General features: G+C 38.7%; 2 protein-coding genes across 2 annotated transcripts in view; one reads left to right on the forward strand and one right to left on the reverse strand.

The window, feature by feature from the left end:
• Window positions 1-13450, forward strand: part of LOC118349022 — a 32142-nt gene extending 18692 nt beyond the window's left edge. The window contains exon 2 of the mRNA XM_035692171.1: window positions 12148-13450. Coding sequence (XP_035548064.1) covers window positions 12148-12202 — 55 coding nt within the window. The 3' untranslated portion in view covers window positions 12203-13450. The remainder of the gene's footprint in view (window positions 1-12147) is intronic.
• Window positions 962-19045, reverse strand: LOC118349021 (casein kinase II subunit alpha-like). The gene is made up of 10 exons (XM_035692169.1): window positions 18551-19045; window positions 18157-18286; window positions 17434-17628; window positions 9967-10124; window positions 2841-2931; window positions 2364-2429; window positions 2142-2224; window positions 1965-2028; window positions 1802-1870; window positions 962-1390 (listed from the first exon to the last, which is right to left on the reverse strand). Exons 1-10 carry the CDS (start codon window positions 18976-18978, stop codon window positions 1331-1333), a joined length of 1344 nt encoding a protein of 447 aa, XP_035548062.1. The 5' UTR covers window positions 18979-19045; the 3' UTR covers window positions 962-1330.
• Window positions 19046-20824: the final 1779 nt, after the last annotated feature.

Here is a 20824-nt window from a genome sequence, read left to right on the forward strand (position 1 = left end):
CCAAAATAAGTATTTTGGTCGTTCCAATATATCATTGGATTGTTTCACTTAGATGATAAGAAGGATCGTTACGTTGAATAGTTTGGAGTAATTTTGGGTAGCTGCATAATTAGAATGCCAAAGTTTGTCGTCACATTGGGATAAAAATACTCTTCCCATTTCAATCATTCTGTCGGGATAACCGTTTCAACAGTATCATAATAACGTTCAAAAGTAAACAACAATCTTAAAATGAGAAACTCCACCCGCATGCATTTACCCAAAAGAGCTACTGAGGATGCTGCTACTAGGCCCGCAATTGACTGAGTAGTGACCGCAATTTTTTATTTTCTTTTTTTAGTTTTCAGGTTTTAAAAAACAATTATTCAAAAAATTTATAAGAAAAATAAATTTTTATTCATCGTAATGCATAATTTAAAAGAATAAAAAAAAATGATCAAGTAGTTTCAATTGGGGGGGCCAACTATCATTTCCAAATTACTAATTGGTTTAGTGGTAATGATTAAAAGAATTCTGTAAGGGACTCCGTAACATAAACAAATAATATGTTAAAAAGGTAGGCAGATTTTTTTTTTTTTTTTAATTTTGTTTTGAGTTAATATAGGATGCGTTAAGGATCAGTTCAATTGTACATATGTTGTCCTTCAAATTAGTTGGGAAGCTGCATTAATAATATGAGGGTAACAAATGAATAGGGGGCACATGCAGAAGACTAGCCCATTGGACATATGGGGCCGTTGCCCAAACCACTTTGTCTAGTGAGAAAGACCCCAAGTGGATTGTTTTTTTTATCTTTCGCCAACCACATAGATATCCACACAGCATCATGGACGAATGAGCCATATGCCATAGCACAACGTTATTAACATCAGAACCACCATAATAATATATGATCCGAATCTTTAACAAAAATATTATCTGATTGGATTTTTTTTTTTTTTTTTTTTAAAAAAACCTTCCCTTTCAATGAATATTGTTTGATTCATTCCAAAGTTGTGAAAAAAAATATATAGTAGAGATTGCACGTGTGAATGTTTTACATGAGAGGGTGAAAACAAAATAAACCAGAGCCGACAATCCAGCCAGGGATCGGGTCAAAGTTACATTCACAACTTCAGAGCACACACGAACAGATATAGAAAGTTTACAGAAACCTAATTTGTCATATAAAATTATAGAATTCAATAAATTGACGGTTCCATTACCAACTTCAAAGGAAAAGGAAAAAAAAAACACATGGCGCACACACCATCCTAATTGCGACCCTGGTAGAAAGGTCCCGACCAAGAAAAAGAAGACACCATACCTTGATAAGCATCTGGAATTCAATCTACTGGATACGAGTTCTGCTGCTTTCTGCATTTCTTATTGGGTAAAAATATGGATGTCCCTGCAAGACATCACCATCACTTACCATATATTCTACAAACGTCATAAAAATTGAAGAAACATACTGACATTATCAACGTCAGAATAGCATTAAGAATCAACAAGACCACACTAAGAACAGACCAGAAAACTTAATCCTCACAGACACGTGACTGAAAACCCCATAATCATAATTCACACATACACACAGTCCACTTCATTGGGACAGTCAATCATATTCATGTGGTAGATCAAAAGCCGAAAAGTCTCACTATTAATCTTGGTAACCAAGAACCATCCGAGTATTCTCACTTTCCAGTGACAAAGCTTGACAAATAATGAAAAGAATATAGAATGATAGCAAAAGACAGCAACACGAGTTGTGTACAGTAGCGGTGTATTTTTTGCTTAGTAGTTAAGGATTAGGCGTTACCATTGCTTCTTTTGCAGTAGGCCTCTCTTGGTGATCATATCGTAGCAGCTTGTCTACAAAGTCGACAGCCTAAAAAAATATAAAGCACTCGCATTAAAGAGAACACTTTAAACTTGGACAATTTAATATGTATAAATAAATCACTAATAATGAAGAATTCTACCTCAGGAACAGCCAGATGTTGATTTTCAACATTAATGAACTTTGTCCATGGTTTTCGGCTATGCCTATTTCAGTTCAATAACCAAGATTTGACTCTGTTAAAACTCATGTTTCCTGATAGCAACAAACTTAAAAATAAAAAAATAAAAAAGGATAGAAACGTGAGAATAATCCCAACCTCCCAACAAGGACCGCAAGATGAGGATCTAACTCTATTCGGTATTTGTTCAGATAAGCATTTAATTCATCTGTCCCAAGCACCTGTGGTAGAAGAAAAAACACAAACTTTGAACTCGATATTTCTCTTCGTTGTGACACCCATCAGCCAAGATTTGTTTCACATAAAAGAATGTGATGTTTGAAAACATATGTACAAACCTCCAAAGAAAACTAGGCCTACCTTGGCTATTTTGACCAGCTGATCAGAATTATCATGCCCATAGAAAAATGGCTCCTTACGGAATATCTGTATAGCACAAGCCTCAATAGTAAGCATCACGTACCTTGACAAGGTATCAAACTTTAAAATACGCAGCTATCTCCCACCCATTGATGAATAGGCACACAGATGAAGAACCACTAATATATGGATGAACACAAATTTACCAAAACATATCTACGATACTAATACTTGGACACAAAATACCATTTGCAGACCATTCAAGGTCAAAAGTGCACGATATAGGGGCTAAGGATTGCATAAGAAAACGATTAGAATGAAATTTCACAGAGAGGAGGCCCACCACTTGATCCAACCCAATTGAACACACCAAAATGACTATGTACAAGGAGAATTTCAAGTATAAAGCCCATCTCCACAATGCATAGAGATAATGCGCAACCAAATAAAAATTAAAATGGGTAGGAAAATGCTCACCATTCCGGCAAACATACACCCCAGGCTCCACAAGTCCAAGGAGTAATCATAGTCTTGCAAATCAACAAGGAGCTCAGGACCTTTAAAGTATCTGCAAAACAATGTGGGGTGATAATAGAAGAAGGACATCTATTAATTAAAGAAGACACCCAAATTTTCAATTTCTATATCATCAAAAACTCAACCAGTAGACTTTGGTATATCAAGGACTACTGCTGCTAACATACATAGGTACGTAATATATCTTCTTCCCTAAATGAGTGGAATCTGCACTAACCATTTAAATCAATGATTCCCAAATGATAAAAATATAATCTTGGATCTGCACAATTTAAACTAAATAGCATTCGTTAATTTTAACTAGTATTACTTTTATCATTCTTCAAGTCTTTAAAACTCGGTTTCTCTGATCCCAAAAAATTGAAATTCATCCAAGGCAAGTGTGCTTCTATTGCAATACAAATTTCCAATTATTTTGTTACAATGCCATCCAGTTCATCCACCTTATATACCTCTCCTTCGTGGATGGGACAAGACAACAAAACTTACTCTTTGCCATCCCTAATTCACATAATCTATTCCTGATTATTTTATAACTCTTTGCTATTGCTTATGAGCATGTTGGGTTTTTTTGGTTCTGGTTTTTTATGATGGGTTCATGTCGGAAGATTTGTATCAACCAAAAGCTTTTCGATTTCAAGCGTGAAAATGACCAATGGTGGAGGATTACGGAGAATAGTCGTAGGGTGACTAAGTTTATTTCCATCGACACCTTTGCTATGGATTGGTTGGCATCTGCGATGGGAGCTTGTGGAGCATCTGAAGGCTCCTCAGAGTTCTATAAAACTCAAGGGGAATCATGTGTTGGTGGTGCAAAGATGTCACAATAGGTTCGGCAGGTACATGACGTTGTCAGAATATGGGCATGAACTGAGGCATGGTTTCAATTCTGTTCCAGAAGGATGGAAGGACGAGGGTTGGAAGAGGTTCGCAGAATCAGTGAGGGAGGCTGTCGATTTCTCCTTTGTTTCGAGCGTGAAAAATAGAGCACCTGTGAAGGTCTCTTCATCTACTGTAGGAAGCAAGGGGTCTTTTGTGGAGGTTTTGAAGATAATGCCTCCGTGTATGGTGGTGGAGGACTGGCGTTCGTAGTGTGGCAGGTGGGGAGGTGGTGCAACCGGGATTGCATTTGAACCATGCACCCAAGGGTGACGGTTGGATTTCCAAGGGTGGCTCGTTTTGGTGAGGGGTTCTCTTTGATGGCCATGCAGATTGCAGAGCACCCTATTGGGCAAGAAGGAACAAATAAAGCTTATGTTGAATTGGGTTGCAATGGGCCTGGGTTCTATGGGCCTTCAGGGATTTATGGTGGGCTCTGGGAATAAGCCGAAGTCGTCAGCAGCTAGTGGGCTGGGTTTCGGGGTGGATCCAAAGAAGGTTGTGGTCTTGAATGGACAAAGAAAAAGGTGGACGGGTCGGGCCAGACTAAAAGTCCGAAATGGGCATTCATGTCAATTCTGTCTGGGGCGTACCAGTATCAATTTTTCCCTCTAACACGTCGGCATCGATTCTTTGCTCCAACGTCAACAGAACTGGCTTAGACGAATTCGCCTGTTGCCGGCGACTCTCCCGGTGGTGTCGGAATCGAAAAAGCCTCCACAAGTGGAAGACGGGGAATTGGTGCCTTGGAATGACAACAGAGAGGTGGAAAATGGAGGGGGTTTTAAGCCCGATGTCGTCTATGGTCCCTATGGCCAAGGGCCTAAATCCGTTGGAGTCTATTCCTCTATTTTTTAAGCCTATTTTTCCTGTTGAGGTATTTCGACAACCAGAGATGGAACGTAGGGTTTCCACTTCGGATCTGTATATTTCTGAAGTAGTGCAACAAAATGTCTCATCTGGAGAGGGTGCAGATGAGTCAAATTTGCCATTGTTCCTTTATGAGAGGGACTACTTCAATGGGGATGTGTGTGGCCCGGGCCCATCGAACACTCTTCCGCCTAAATCTCCATCTAATAGTGCTTCTAACTAGGTCTTAAAGGTGGAGGAATAATAGGATTGTGTGGGGATATAGTGTGATGGGTTTGAAGAGCAATTTAAGGCTCTTCTTGTTGCTATAGAATCTGGACACTCTTCGGCTTTGAAGTCAGCTTCCAAGAAGGATGGGGAATTAAGAAGACTTAAATGCTCCATTAATTATGATATTAAAGAGGGAAGTGCTGGGAGGGACATATTGATAGGGAGGGCTCCTTATTTTTCACATGAAGCCTAAAATTCTCTCTTGTAATGTGAAGGGGATCAATGACTCCAGCAAACGTCTTTGTATTAGATTGCTACTTCGAAGTTGGCAAGTGGATATTGTTTGTCTTCAGAAAACCAAGTTGCATTTTATTGATATAAGTATCATTTTGGAGTTTGTGGGGATGTTCTTACGTGGGTTGGGCTTACTTGGAATCTTCGGGGGCTTCTGGAGGTGTTCTTGTGATGTGGGACAATAGAGTGGTGGAGTTGGTGGAGGAGTGCAATGGGAATTTCTCAGTGGCGTGTTCTTTTAAAAGCGTTGAGGATGGGTGGAAGTGGGCTTATGCGGGAGTGCATGGGCCAAATCTGGATAGGGAAAGGAGTCTACTCTGGGAGGAATTTGAGGGATTGTATTATCTTAGGGACACGCCGTGGTGTATGAGTGGAGCCTTCAACATTACCCGATTCACTAGTGAGCGTTCGGGTGATCCTAGCATGTCCTCGGCAATGGAGGATTTTTCGGAGTTCATTTTCAACTTGGAGCTCTTGGATCTACCCCTTGTAGGGGGTGCATCCACTTGGTCCAATTGTCGGGGTTGTCGAGATTGGTTAGGTTTCTTGTATCTCCATCATAGGAGGTTCATTATCTAGAGTTGTGGCAGAAGAGATTGTCTCGTGTTTGCTCATACCATTTCCCCATTTTGCTGGATTGTGGTGGTATTCATGGGGTCAAATATATTTTAAGTTTGAAAACATGTGGTTAGGAGCTGATGGGTATGTTCGTAGGGTTAGGAGTTGGTGTTCTTATCATTTTTCAGGCACTCCCAGTTTTATCCTTACTGGTAAACTGAAAGCTTTAAAGTCTTATTTGAAGAAGTGGAACTATGAAGTATTGGGAAATTTTTTTTTTTTTAAATGTCGGGAAATCTCTCCAAGGCAGGGCCCTTCAAATCCACCCCTGCAGAGTAAACCTTGGTCCCGTGCACCCTCATAAGTTTTCCTACATGGAACTAGTTAAATCGCTGGCTTTTCACCAGGGGGTGTGGCCCCAAATGATTGTTTGCACCCATGAGGTGTTGAACCTTAGACCTTGAAGGGAGTGATACTTCAAGACCAAGGCCTTCACCACTTGAACCAACCCCTTGGGGTTGAAGTATTTGGGAATATTGACAACCATAAAAATTCTCTTTTGGAACTGCATATTTTGGAGGTTGGGGAGGAAAATGAGGTTATCTTTGAGGAGACATTGTTGAGAAAAAAAGAAGTAGTGTTTGACCTTGAGAGGGTTTTGTTTATGGAAGAGATTTCTTGGAGGCAAAAGTCAATGGCTCTTTGGTTGAAGGAGGGTGATAAATGCACTAATTCTCATCAGCATTGTAACGCCATAGAGTTACTACATACTGTGTAGTTTTATGAATCGCTTTTATCCGAACCAGCGGCTTGGAGGCCTAATCTAGATGTTCTGGATTTTGTATCTCTGGATCCTCTTAGTGCAAGCTGGTTGGAGAGACCGTTTGATGAAAATGAGGTTTTTAGGTGGTTAGTGGGATGGCCAAAGATAAAGCCCCGGGTCCATATGGCTTTTCTATTGCTTTTTTTCAAGCGTTGGGATGTCGTGAAAGTAGATGTGTTGCAAGTATTCCAAGAATTATTTCCTTCCATAAGTTTGAAAAATCTCTTAACGCCACATTCATTGCCCTCATTCCAAAGAATATGGGGCTTTTGAGTTGAATGATTTTCGCCCTATTAGCCTAGTAAGTGGGGTTTACAAGATAATCTCGAAGATACTTGCTAATAGTATGAGTACGATTATGGAAAAAATTATCTTTAAACCCCAAAATGCTTTTATACAAGGAAAGCAAATAATTTTTTCTGTTCTGGTTGCTAATGAATGTTTAGACAGTCGATTGAGGGAGGGCATCCCTAGTGTTCTTTGTAAGCTGGATAATTCGGGAGAGGTGGTGCGCGTGGATTAGACATTGCGTTTCTACTGTTCATTTTTAAGTGTTAATTAATGGTACTCCATGTGGTTTCTTCCACATCTCTCGTGGTTTGAGACAATGGGACTCTTTATCTCCCTTCCTATTTGTTATCATCATGGAGGTGTTGGGTAGAATCATGGAGGCTGCTGTCCGGGGGGCGGGGGGGAGTTTATTTCCGTCTTTTCAGTGGGAAATGTCAATAATGGAACTATCACAATTTCTCACCTTTTTGCAAATGATACTCTGATCTTTTGTGATGGGAATTGTGATCAAATTCAAGCCTTAAGGGCTGTGTTGCTATGTTTTGAAGCTATTTCGGGCTTTAAGGTGAATCTGGGTAAGTTGGAGATGGTTTTGGGGAGGGAGGTGCAGAATATAAAATATTTGGTGAACTTTTTGGGCTGTAAATTTGCTTCTTAACCAATGAAATACTTTGGCCTTCCGTTAGGGTTGTCTTTTAAGGCTAAGGTTATTTGGGATGGGGTGGTTGAGAAGATTGAGAAAAAGTTGACTGGGGAAGCGGTTGTATTTATCAAAATGAGGTAGAATTACCTTAAACAAAAGTACACTCTCCAATCTTCCAACTTACTTTCTCTCTTTATTCCCATTGCCTGTAGGGGTGTCTAATCAGATTGAGAAGTTATTTCATGCATTTCTATGGGGCGGCATGGGCAAGCAAACTAAATTCCATCTTGTTAGTTGGAATAAATTTTGTGCTCCTATCTCGAATGAAGGGTTGGGGGTTCGTAATTTGCAATTGTTCAATAAGGCTTTGTTGGGGAAATGGTTGTAGAGATATCAAGCGGAAGGGGAGTCATTATGGAGGGAGGTGATTGATTGAAAATATGGGAGTGACTGGGAGGTTGGTGCTCTAAGAAGGTTAGGGGGGCTTATGGTGTGAGCCTTTGGAAGTTCATTAGAAAGCGGTGGGAGAGTTTTGTTAAATATGTTAGCTATGATGTTGGAGAGGGTTCCAGGATCCATTTTTGGTTTGATATTTGGTGTGGAGATCGGGCCCTTAATAGGGTGTTCCCGACTATTTTCCGTATGGTTTCTGATCGGCACGCCTCTGTTTCTGATTTGTTAGTTCGTTCTAATGGTTCTTTGCAGTGGGATGTTTGTTTTATTAGAGATGCTCAGGATTGGGAACTTGATGATGTTTCAGATTTTTTCAGCTTCTTATATTCCCTGGGAGTAAGGGGTTATGAGAGAGATAAGATGTTGAGGAAAAGCCTATGGGAAGTAAAAAGTTCACAGTTCGTTCATGTTATAAGGTGTTGACTGTTCAGCATAGCCCCTCTTTTCCTTGGAAGCGCATTTGGAAGACTCACGTGTCTTCCAAAGTCGCTTTTTTTATATGGACAGCCTCACTTGGAGGTCTTTTGATAATGGATAATCTGAGGAAGCGTGGCCTTATTGTTATGGAGTGGTGTTTCATGTGAAGCATGAGGAATCAGTGAATCACTTACAGTTGCATTGTGCAATCGCTAAGGCTTTGTGGGATGGAGTTTTTAGCAGAGTTGGGTTGGCTTGGGTGATGCCTTTGAGAGTGGTGGATCTTCTTGCGTGTAGGAACGGGTTATATGGTAGCTCTCAAGTGGCTACAGTGTGGAAGACGGTTCCTTTGTGTCTTATGTGGTGCATTTGATTGGCAAGGAATGAGAGGTGTTTTAATGATAAGGAGCACACCTTTGTGGAAATCTGAAATTTTTTTGTATACTCTTTACTGCAATGGTTTTCTGCTTTAGCGCTTAATGGAGCTTCCGCTCACGACTTTTTGTTGTCATTTTCTATTTTTTAAAGAGAAATACTTTAGCTACAAAGGGATTACACAAAAACAATCCCACAAACTTATGTGGCTTGATGTGGTTCGTCAGATTGTAAAGTTACTTTTATTATAAAGTAGATCTAACAAATCAAATGAAGTTACGTCAGTTAGTGAGATTATTTTATGTAATTTCTTTGTGAATGTAACAGTGCTCTAAAATTGTCTTCTTACTTATATAAAAAAATAATAACTCTTTGCTATTTCCCATCCATAACTCAGTGATTCTTCACTAAATAGCATTTACTCTAGTCCGCTTGCTTATCTTTAGACCTTTGACTTTAAGAATTATTTATAGAATTCTAAACCAATAATGATCCTAACTCCAAATTCATAAATTAAAGCTTTCGATACGAAACCCAAAATAAAATTAAAGCTAACTATAAAGGATGTCAAATTAATTAAATAAAATGTGCAACACACTACATGTATCACATTACCTCTTCTTACAAATGTTTGTTTACCTCAACATATAATTAGCAAGGTATAGTAAACCTTAAGAAACTAGACTCATAAGTTCTGCAACATCTAATCCAATATCTACAGCTCCTTGAATCTGATTTTATTAAAATTGCCGCCATCTGAGTTGCCCACTCTTCTTTTCTATTTTTTTTTTACCTTCCACTCTTCAAAAAATGAGTTGCCCATGAAAAGAGTAAGCAATCTCCTGTGCCACCCAAAGTAACATTTTTTTCTTTTATAAGAATGAGCCACCCAAAGTAATGTGAGGCACAATAGGCCCATACTAAGATGCAATCAAGGACTAGACAGACAAGTGAACACCAACGACTAGACTCATGAATCCGTAATGATGAATTTTGCAGCAGGGAATCCATTATCTACAATTTCTCAAAACAGATATGTTCAAGTTGTCGCTAATTCATTAGTTTTCATCAAAAGTAAAAACAAATTTCCTTTCCCATCCCTAATAATAACCCCAATAGATCCAAAATAAGATGCAACTATCAGGCAATTTCTAGATACTAGAAACCAAAAGGAAAACAGAATAGGTTAGTTTCGAAAGAGAGAAAACATGAGACAAATATAAATCAAGATCTTTCCAAAAAAGAAAGCAAACCTTGAAGCAACACGGACATTATATTCTTTCCCTGGATGATAGAACTCTGCAAGGCCCCAATCTATAAGACGAAGCTTACGCTGTTCATGATCGATCATTACATTATGGGGCTTCACATCTCGATGCATAATGCCTTGTGAGTGACAGTAATCCAATGCCTACAGATTCAATCAATAGAAATGCAAGACTCCCCCCAAGTTAGAAATAAGGGTTAGATTATCAGTGGACCAGTTTGTGCATGTGAACACTAAGAAAATCAAGGCACAAATTTTAAGCAGAATATTTTGACTAGCTTGAGAGTGTTGTGTATAAAATAATAGAAAATATTTTAGCCATAAAGGAATTATACGAAAGTAAGCCCACAAACTAATGTGGTTTGATGTGATACATCAGATTGTAAAGTTACTTTCATTATAAAGCAAATCTCACGGATTCCATGAAACTACATCAATTTGTGAATTTACTTTGTGTAATCTCTATGTCTGTAGCAATTCTCTAAAACAATTAACATAAAAAAGGGGGGAACAAGGCATAGAAATCTGACTACACCCAATGCATCAGATCTTAAACAAGAAAGCAATCAGAGTTTAACCTGACCAACACTTCCTTGGTTTGTGATATTCTTCCCTGTTGTTTCCCCTTATGGCTCCCATCACCACTAAACCTTCAAAAATATTTCAATGCTATCACTCTCTCTCTCTCTCTGAGTGAGATTTAGAAAAAATAAAACCCAGAGTTGTTCAAAGAGCACGAGGCAATTAAGATACTTTTAGTTCATCAATTTTGAGATTTTTGGTTCTCAAGTGATCTGGGCAATGTTGTTGTTTTGACAAGGTTTGATGAAAATATTGAGATTGGACCTTGAAAGTATGAATGGTTCTCATTCTGGAGCAGAAAGCTGTTATGTAGGCATTATGTTTCATGTAAGGGCTTGGATGATTGTTTCGTCTCAAGAATTTGTTATTTTATTCAAGAAATTTACTTCCTTTTTTTTAAGCTGCAAACATTTTTGTTTGTGGGACGAACCACCACCTGAGTCGCCAGAAGCCGTTGCCCCTTTCTGTGTCAGACTCGGCCCAAGACTCGGACCCGGTATAGAAGTATCAGACACCTCCAACACACCCAATAAACTGACTTTCTCCTTTGTCGATATCGGGCCTCTCTCCTTCCAGACCCTACGTGGGCTTTTACTTGGGCCCAACCCGTAAGCAGCCTTCTTCCCCTTCAAGTCTGTCTCATCTTCATGGCCCACAAAATTCTTCTTCCCAATCTAAGCCCCACGAAGCTCTTCTTCCCATATGCTACCTTCTTCCCATGTTGTAGCACCCTTCCTCTTAGCTTCACTTGGACCACAGCCCACTTCCAAACCCAAGCCCATCCTTGTTTTCTCCTCTATGCACCGTATCATCCAATTGATATTCACTTGCAGCAAATCTATCTGTTGGAAAGTTTCCAAAATCTGCCTAGTCAACTCTGCTGTATTCTAGGAGATATTGTGTGTAAATGTGTGAATATTCTAGGAGATTAGTTTCCTTAGAAGTTAGTATTTAATTTATTCTTTCCTACTTTATTCTTTCCTTTTTTTCTCTTCAGCTGTAATCTATATATACTGCCTTGTACCTATATTTCGAATTTTAATGAGAATAATTCCTACAAATTACTCTCTCATTCTAGATGGTATCAAGAGCAAGGCTCCTTTTCTGATTCATCTAAAAACCCTATTCCCTCTGGCGGCTCAAATCAGCCCCTAATATCTTGTTTTTTCTTCCTTCTTCTTTGCCTTTCTTTTCTGTTGCTGTCAAGCCTTTTACCATGGCTGATACTTCAAACAAGGCCAAATCCAAAAGCAAACCAGAACCAAAACCTACCCATTCTGAACCCTACTCTGTCCAAATCACAAACATACGACTGAATGAGGCAAACTTCCTACGCTAGTCACAATCAGTCAAGATGTATATTCGAGGGAGAGGGAAGATAGGGTACTTGACTGGTGAAACCAAGGAGCCCGAGAAAACAGACTCATCCTATGTTATATGGGATGCAGAAAATTCAATGGTGATGGCATGGCTTGTGAATGCTATGGATGAAGAAATTAGTGCCAACTACATGTGCTATTCGACTACAAAGGAGCTCTGGGACAATGTCAGTCAGATGTATTCTGACCTTGGAAATTACTCTCAGATATATGAATTGCAGCAGAAAATCAGCAATACTCACCAAGGAGAAGGCAGTGTGACCAGGTATTTCAATGTTCTTAAGGGACTTTGGCAGGATTTAGAATTATTCAATGATTATGAATGGAAAAATTCTGATGATTGCAATCATAATAAGAAGATGGTAGAGAATGCCAGAATTTTTAAATTCTTGGCTGGACTTAATGATGAATTTGATGAAGTTAGGGGAAGGATTCTAGGGAGACAGCCATTACCTCCACTTGGAGAGGTATTTTCTGAGGTGCGAAGAGAAGATTGTCATCGGAATGTCATGATAAAAAAAAGGAGGATGAAACTGTGGAGAACTCTACTTTAGTTGCTGCCAACCCTGCTCCTTATTGTGCTACTAGCACAGATCTGTCCACTGCCAATATTTCTGCACAGCGGTCCTATTCTAACCAAAGAAGGTTTGAAGATAAGCCTCAGGTATGGTGTGATTATTGCAATAAACCACGCCACACTAGAGAGACTTGCTGGAAACTCCATGGAAAGCCTGCAAACTGGAAGAGCAGCAAATCTGGAACCTCTGGCAGCAACTATATAGCCCCTAGAGTAAATGAAACAAAGGCTAATTTCCTAAGTGCTGAGCAGGTGGATCATCTTCTTCAATTGCTGAAATCCACTCCTACATCCGGCCCTCCTACTGGTTCCTTGGCCCAAACAGGTGATACCCCTAGTACCTACTCTTATGGCTTAACTCTTGCACCATGGATTATTGATTCTGGTGCATCCGACCATATGACTAGTACTTCACAATTTTTTCAATCTTATTACCCTTGTCCTGGTAATAAAAAAGTCAGAAATGCAGATGGAAGTTTCTCATCCATTGCAGGAACAGGTTCTGTCCAAATCTCTGACAAAATTGAACTAAAATCTGTCCTTCATGTTCCTAAACTTGCTTGTAATTTGCTGTCTGTTAGTAAACTCTCACGGGATTCTAACTGCAATGTCATATTCTTTGATTCCCATTGTGAATTTCAGGACCAACTCTCGGGGAGGATGATTGGCAGTGCTAGGATGATTGATGGACTCTATTATCTTGATGAGACCCTATTCAACATTAAACAAGCTCAGGGTTTGAGTAGTAGTAGTACTAGTTCAATGCCTGTACGAGAACAAATTATGCTTTGGCACCTTAGACTTGGACATCCTAGTTTTCTCTATCTAAAACATTTGTTTCCCAATTTATTTAAAATTGTTGATTGCAACTCTCTTCATTGTGATACTTGTCATTTTTCTAAGAGTCATCGGAACACTTATCAATCAAAAGGTTATTGTGCTTCAAAACCTTTTTATTTAATTCATAGTGATGTTTGAGGTCCCTCAAAAATCACTACTACATATGGAAAAAAATGGTTTGTGACATTTATTGACGATCATACACGGTTGTGTTGGGTGTATTTGATGAGTGATAAATCTGAAGTTGAAAAATTATTCAAGGATTTTTATCATATGGTTGAAAATCAGTTCCAAACACAAATCAGTATTCTTAGAAGTGATAATAGTACTGAATACTTTAACAAAAGCTTAGGAACCTTTTTGTCAGCAAAATGTGTTCAACATCAATCTACTTGTCGTGACACCCCACAACAAAATGGTATTGCGGGAAAAATCGTCATTAATTAGAGGTTGCACGTGCCCTCATGTTTTCTATGCATGTTCTTAAATATTTATGGGGTGATGCTATTTTGACTGCCTGTTATCTCATTAATAGGATGCCTACTCGTGTTTTAAAATACATCACTCCTTTAGCCTGCCTAAAGGACCTTTTCCCTACTTGTCGAGTAACATCAGATTTACAACTAAAAGTTTTTGGGTGCACTGTTTTTGTTCATATACCAACCCATCTTCTGTCCAAATTTGACCATAGGGCAGAAAAATGTGTTTTCCTCGAATATCCTCCTAATAAGAGAGGGTACAAATGTTTTAACCCTATTACAAAGAAAACTCACATTAGTATGGATGTTTTTTTCCTTGAAAAACAGCCTTACTTTAGCCATAACTATCTTCAGGGGGAGAAAGAGAAAAGTGAAGATGAGTTCTGGCAAACTTCTAATATTTTTCCTAATGTTTTCATTGACATTGACATGAACATCTATACTCCTTTAAAAGGTCAGGAAACAGAAAATTTATCTAGTGAAAATAATGGAATTCCTAGTCTACCTGTACAAGGTATAAGTGATTCACAACCAGGGGGAGAAATACTACCAGATATTACCTCATCTGAACTTCGTGTTTATACTAGAAGAAGAGATCGTCAAAATAATAGAAATCCTTCTTCCAATCCGGAGCAAAGCCAATCGTCATCACCTTTACAAGTTGGTCCTTCCAATACACCAGGTAACTCTTCCACTCCTGCTCCTTTTAAAGACAATTCTGCTGCTGATCTAGACTTACCTATAGCCCTTAGGAAAGGAGTTAGAACCTGCACCACACATCCTATTGCCAAACATCTATCCTATCATAGACTTTCTGATACTCATAAAGCCTTTACATCCAATATTTTTCACTTGTTTATTCCAAGAACCATTCAGGAAGCCTTGGATCACCCGAAATGGAGATTGGCTGTTAAAGAAGAGATGAATGCACTAATTGCTAATGTCACTTGGGAAATTGGTGATCTACCAAAGGGGAAGAAGACTGTGGGCTGTAAATGGGTATTTACAGTCAAATTCAAGGCTGATGGTAGTATAGAGAGGTACAAAGCAAGACTTGTGGCAAACGGGTTCACTCAAACATATGGAATTGACTACCAGGAAACTTTTGCTCCTGTAGCCAAGATGAACTCAATCCGTGTGTTACTATCCCTAGCAGTCCATTCAAACTGGCCCTTGTATCAATTAGATGTGAAGAATGCTTTCTTAAATGGAGACCTAGAGGAGGAAGTTTTTATGGATCTACCACCAGGATTTGAAGGCAAATAAGGCAAGGGGAAGGTGTGCAGATTGAGGAAGTCTTTATATGGACTTAAGCAATCTCCTAGAGCTTGGTTTGAATGCTTTGGGAAGGTAATAAAGAGTCACGGCTACTGCCAAGGTCAAGCTGACCACACTATGTTCTATAGACACACTGGTGAAGGCAAAGTAGCTATACTTATTGTCTATATTGATGATATTATTCTGATAGGGGATGACAGTAATGAAATTTACAGATTAAAGAATATTCTTGCTAAGGAGTTTGAAATCAAAGACTTAGGTAACTTGAAATATTTTCTTGGCATGGAGTTTGCAAGGTCAAAGAAAGGTATATTTGTTTCCCAACGAAAATATGTTCTTGATTTACTTGGAGAAACAGGTTTTTTAGGTTGTAAAGCTGCAGAAACACCTATAGAGCCTAATCTAAGACTCCAACCAGCTAAACCTGAAGAAATAATCAATAGAGAACAATACCAAAGATTGGTAGGGAAACTCTTGTATCTCTCTCACACACGGCCTGACATAGCTTTTGCAACAAGTGTGGTAAGCCAGTTTATGCACTCACCAGGACCTGAACATTTTGATGTTGTATACAAAATCCTAAGGTACCTAAAGGGGACTCCAGGTAAAGGCTTATTGTTTGGAGGTCATGGGAGTTTACAAGTTGAAATATACACTGATGCAGATTGGGCTGGAAGTGTCATTGATAGAAGATCAACTTCTGGCTATTGCACATTTGTTGGAGGAAATTTAGTAACATGGCGCAGCAAGAAACAAAATGTGGTGGCAACGAGTAGTGCAGAGGCTGAGTTTAGGGCTGTTGCTCATGGAATTTGTGAAGCACTATGGATTAAAAGATTGCTAGAAGAGTTGAAAGTTACTAGTTCATTACCAATGAAACTGTATTGTGATAATAAAGCTGCAATAGCTATTGCTCACAATCCAGTTTTTCATGACAGAACAAAACATGTGGAGGTGGACAAGCATTTCATCAAGGAAAAAATAGATAGTGGGGTAATCTGTTTGCCCTATATTTCTACAGCTGAGCAAGTAGCAGATATACTTACAAAAGGACTGCCTAAGAAACAATTTGAAAACTTAATTGGCAAGCTGGCTATGGAAGACATCTTCAAACCAGCTTGAGGGGGAGTGTTGGAAAGTTTCCAAAATCTGCCTAGTCAACTCTGCTGTATTCTAGGAGATATTGGGTGTGAATGTGTGAATATTCTAGGAGATTAGTTTCCTTAGAAGTTAGTATTTAATTTATTCTTTCCTACTTTATTCTTTCCTTTTTTTCTCTTCAGCTGTAATCTATATATACTGCCTTGTACCTATATTTCGAATTTTAATGAGAATAATTCCTACAAATTATTCTCTCATTCTAGACTATCTGACATTTCATCTCCTACAAGGCACATAACTCATTTTCCTTGTACAAACCGACAGCCACTCTGTCACCTTTCTCCTGAGCCTAGACTCCTACATAAGTGGTGGCACTCCTTTGCAGGCCTACTCCTCTCTCGAGCATGCCGAGGTGTCAGAGCAATGGCCACCCCTGACACTACCTTTGGGTAGCAGTGCCTCTCGGTACAACCAAAATAGTGGTTGTTGTGGTGGCTGAAACATAGGACCACCTGTACAACCAGCCTCCCTCATAACCTCCACCAACTTCCTCCAACCCCTTCCCTCCCCATCTTTTGGGATGAATAAGAAGTTCCGATACCCACCTCCACCATACTCCATCAATGCCATGAAGGATCCTCTTGAGTTGCGGTGTCTCTATGCAACATAGCCCCTATATCCTTCCCTATGTGCAGAATAAAACTTCTTCCTCGCAGCCTTCAAGCAATCCTCCAAGGCTTTGATGAACCACCTTGTCGTGCCTAGCCCCAATCTAATCTCTTTCACCACCTTCCATCCTTTCTCAATCAAGAATACAAACCTACCATCCCTTACTACCTCAAAAACCTTGGATTCAATGACAACCTGCTTCGCAGTACCCATAACTCACTAAAATCAAACACTAACTCACCACTACTACATGCACCAAAAAATCACCAAAAGGAAAAGATAGGCTTTTTCTTCATCGAAGTTTTGGTTGTACGGAAAGAAAACGTTAAGAGAGAGAAAAAGTTGCAAGCTACTAGGGAGATAAATAAAAGGAAAATTCTGAACAATATAGAAAAAAATCAAAATTAGTCTGAAAAAATATATTTACATACTATGTCTATAAGCTTCCATGGTTCCACCACACATCAAAAAGGACATATGGAACATGACTTACAAATGAGAACTCATTAATCTTAATGAAGGCGAAGAAAAGAGGACAGTAAGCTTGCCTTTAGAAGCTCATAGATGTAATATCGAATGTCATAGTCAGAGAGTGTTGGATACAGCACTTTAAAATCTGTATTATTCACATGTTCAAATATAAGACTTGGGGTCTTCGATTGTTGGTCTCTAACAATATCGAGCAGCTTCACAATATTCGGCCCACCGCAAAGATTCTGTAGTATCTTTATTTCCCTCTTAATCTGCATTTTTTTGTATGGGGAGGTGGGAAGGGGAAAAAAAAGGTAAGTTTACCAACAGTGAGTCTTTAAACCAAAATTAATATAATATTGAAATGGAAACTTAAAGGAAAAAAGGGTAAGTTTACCAACAGTGAGTCTTTAGAATAAAATTAATATAATATTGAAACAGAAACGTAAATAATTCAAATATATAATGGCTTGGTTTCCTGTGTAGCTATGCATTTTAGGTTGTTTTTAATAAAATCTCGATCATTTCCAAAAATATACAATGGCTCGATGATGCAGAAGCACCGTTATGTCTAGTTCAGAAAGGATGGTAGATTGAATCATTGAATCAATTAGTGTGTATCAAATCCAGCACCGTCACAATAGCAATATCTTTGAAACAGACCACAATTACTATATATAGCAAGCATTAAAATGATAAAATTCCAAAAATACGAAGCACTAATCTATCATTATATCATGGAATTTGAAGACCAAGGTATAAAACTCCGAACCAAAGCCAATGGAAATCATGCAACTCACCTTCTTCTTCTTTACCGGTTTAAGAATCTTAATAACACATTTCTCGTTATCGGTGCAGTGAACGCCCTCAAATACTTCACTGTATTTTCCCCTCCCAACCTTTCTCACCACCTCGTAATCATCCTGCTCCCTATATAACCAATCAATACCACATATAAACCGTTAAACACACATTCCAGCTCCACAGTAAGAACCAAATTTCGAAATTCGAAACCCTAAGTTTTCCACTTTTATACTTTATGCAAAGTTGCAAACCAAATACTCCACGGAAGATTATTACAACAATTCTGTTTTGGAAAGCAACGTAACACTCCAAATTGTTGTAAAATTAGGAACATAAATGTTCTTATACATAAAAATACGCACGTAAAACGAATGAAGAGAGATTAGGTACCCCCATTGGACGGCGAGGGACTCGTAGTCCCAGTAGTCTTTGGGGCGAATGACGTTGACATCAGCATAAACCCTAGCCTTGGAGGGGGCGCCAGGGCGGCGGATGGATTTACCGATCTTCTGCGCCAGGGTTTCCGATAGCGTTGGCAGCTGACGAAGGCGGGGGAGCGAAGGCGGGTTATAGTGTTGGCTGGGGGATTGGTGCTGCGGCTGCTGCTGGGGCTGCTGCTTTGAGCGAGAGAGGGATGTGGCGGAGGAGACGAAGAGGCGGAGGAAGAAGGGGAAGGAGGGAGATAGATGAGGAGAGAGGGAAATAGAGGAGGAAGAGAGAGATGGCGTGGGGAAAAGAGAGAGGAGATGGCTGTGGTGGTCTTGGTGGTGATGATGATGGTGGGAAAGCCTGAAGTACTGGAAAGGCCTTATGGCCATCAAATCTTTGCAAAATAGGGGAAATAAAACAGCTGCACCCCCAAGGATGCCTAAATTCTTTGCCCTTTGTTTTGTTTTTATTTTTTCTTCTTTTCGATTTTATATATTTATGGGCCATTCATTTTTTCTTAGTTATTTGTCAAATTCGTATATGGCAGGCTGTGATTACAAATACATCCTATTAGTAGCCCCAATACCAATATTAAATTCAGAATTTTTCTATTTAAAAGTTAGTGTGGAAGTTTACGGCTTCTCATTCAAGATTTTATCAGTATAAAATTTAATTTTTAAATTCTTTTCTCCAAATTAAATCATGCAAAGTCAATTATATAGAGATTCAGAGAGTGCGTATTTCACGTTGACTTATAAATATAATTTTTCTTAAACTCTACCATTCCAATTTCCTTTGCTTAATAACTAAGATATAATTGTGTTATCTATTTATTTATGTATTTTTTACTGATTAATAATTGAGAAACTCTAAATTCAGTCGGCTGGTGCAAGCGCCGTGTAAGCGTGGCTGATGTGGCAAAATAAAGAAACGCATCGTTTTGAACAATTTCCATTTCCCTCATTCTCTGCGATTTCATTTCCTCTCTCGAAGCCGAAGTCTCCACCATCCCTCCCTTTGTGTTTCCTTTTCCCTCCCTTGAAGTGCCTCCCACCCTCAAAGCCTCCGTCCCTCCTTTTTGGTTGCCGTTAACCCTAGAGAAAGGTGATCAATGACTCTTGTAATCGGTGGGTTTCTTACACTATTAATTTAAATTTAATTTTTGTTTTGTTTTGTTTTTGTTTTTGGTTAAACTATATGTTAGTGTGGCCCTTAAGATCGCCTTCCTCAGTGAAACAATCATGGAAGCGTGTTGAGTCATAGTCACGCGAAATCATCACGTACGGTTCTCTCTAGGGTTTGCCTTTTGAGTCCACTTTTCTCCCCTGAGCCGTATTATCCGTGAGGCATTTCCTTTGCCATTGGATCTGTCACTTCCTTAATTTTCTTTGGAGATTAATTGGAAGATTTCAGCTCCATTGGTATGTTTTCAGTGTCTCACTCTATGGTAGGGAACATTTACTACTATTCTTTCAATATTATCAGCTCTACTAAAGATTATCAACTAAGTTAATGTTTCTTCCTCCCGATTAAGATTTTTTTTTGTTAGTAATCAACATCTACTTCCTTCAAAAAAAGAAAAATGATATCACATTTGTGGGTTTATTATTTGTTTGTACCCAAGCCGGGTTGCTAGAACTTCTATGCTAATATCTTAGTTTAATGATCCATCATTTTAATATTTCATTAAATTAAGCAGGAACAATTAGATCTTCTTGGCCAAGCTGGGATGTTTGATGAAGTAGAGGCCATAAGAATATGGAAATGGGACCATCTGAGGTTCTTTTCTTGAAGATTGTTCTATTTGTGGCGTGTTGAACTGGGTGAATATGATGCAGAGCATCTCTTTGACTTGGATACTGAAACCCAGGGGTTTATGTGCAGTTATGTTATCAAAATATATATGAAGAAAGATCCTGGATGTACTTCAAATTGAGGTGGATGTTGTTATTTATTAATATTTATAATCAATTATCAAAAAAGGAAAAAGAAAAAGCAATTACTCTCATTCGTTAATGTTTTGAATGGATCAATTTGAAATTAAACTCTTATTATGTAATGTATAATAAGAATTATGACAATTTTTTTGCTAGAAAAAAAAAATTGGCATGAATACATGATATAAAGTTTCAGTTATGTATTTCATAATCTGCTTGATGTTTATTAATACAATTTAGTTCTTGATGACTGGCATCTTGTGCTTAAAAGCATGAACTTGGCAAGCCGGCATTAAGT

Source organism: Juglans regia, chromosome 7, assembly GCF_001411555.2.
Source record: "Juglans regia cultivar Chandler chromosome 7, Walnut 2.0, whole genome shotgun sequence".
Classification (NCBI taxonomy): domain Eukaryota; kingdom Viridiplantae; phylum Streptophyta; class Magnoliopsida; order Fagales; family Juglandaceae; genus Juglans; species Juglans regia.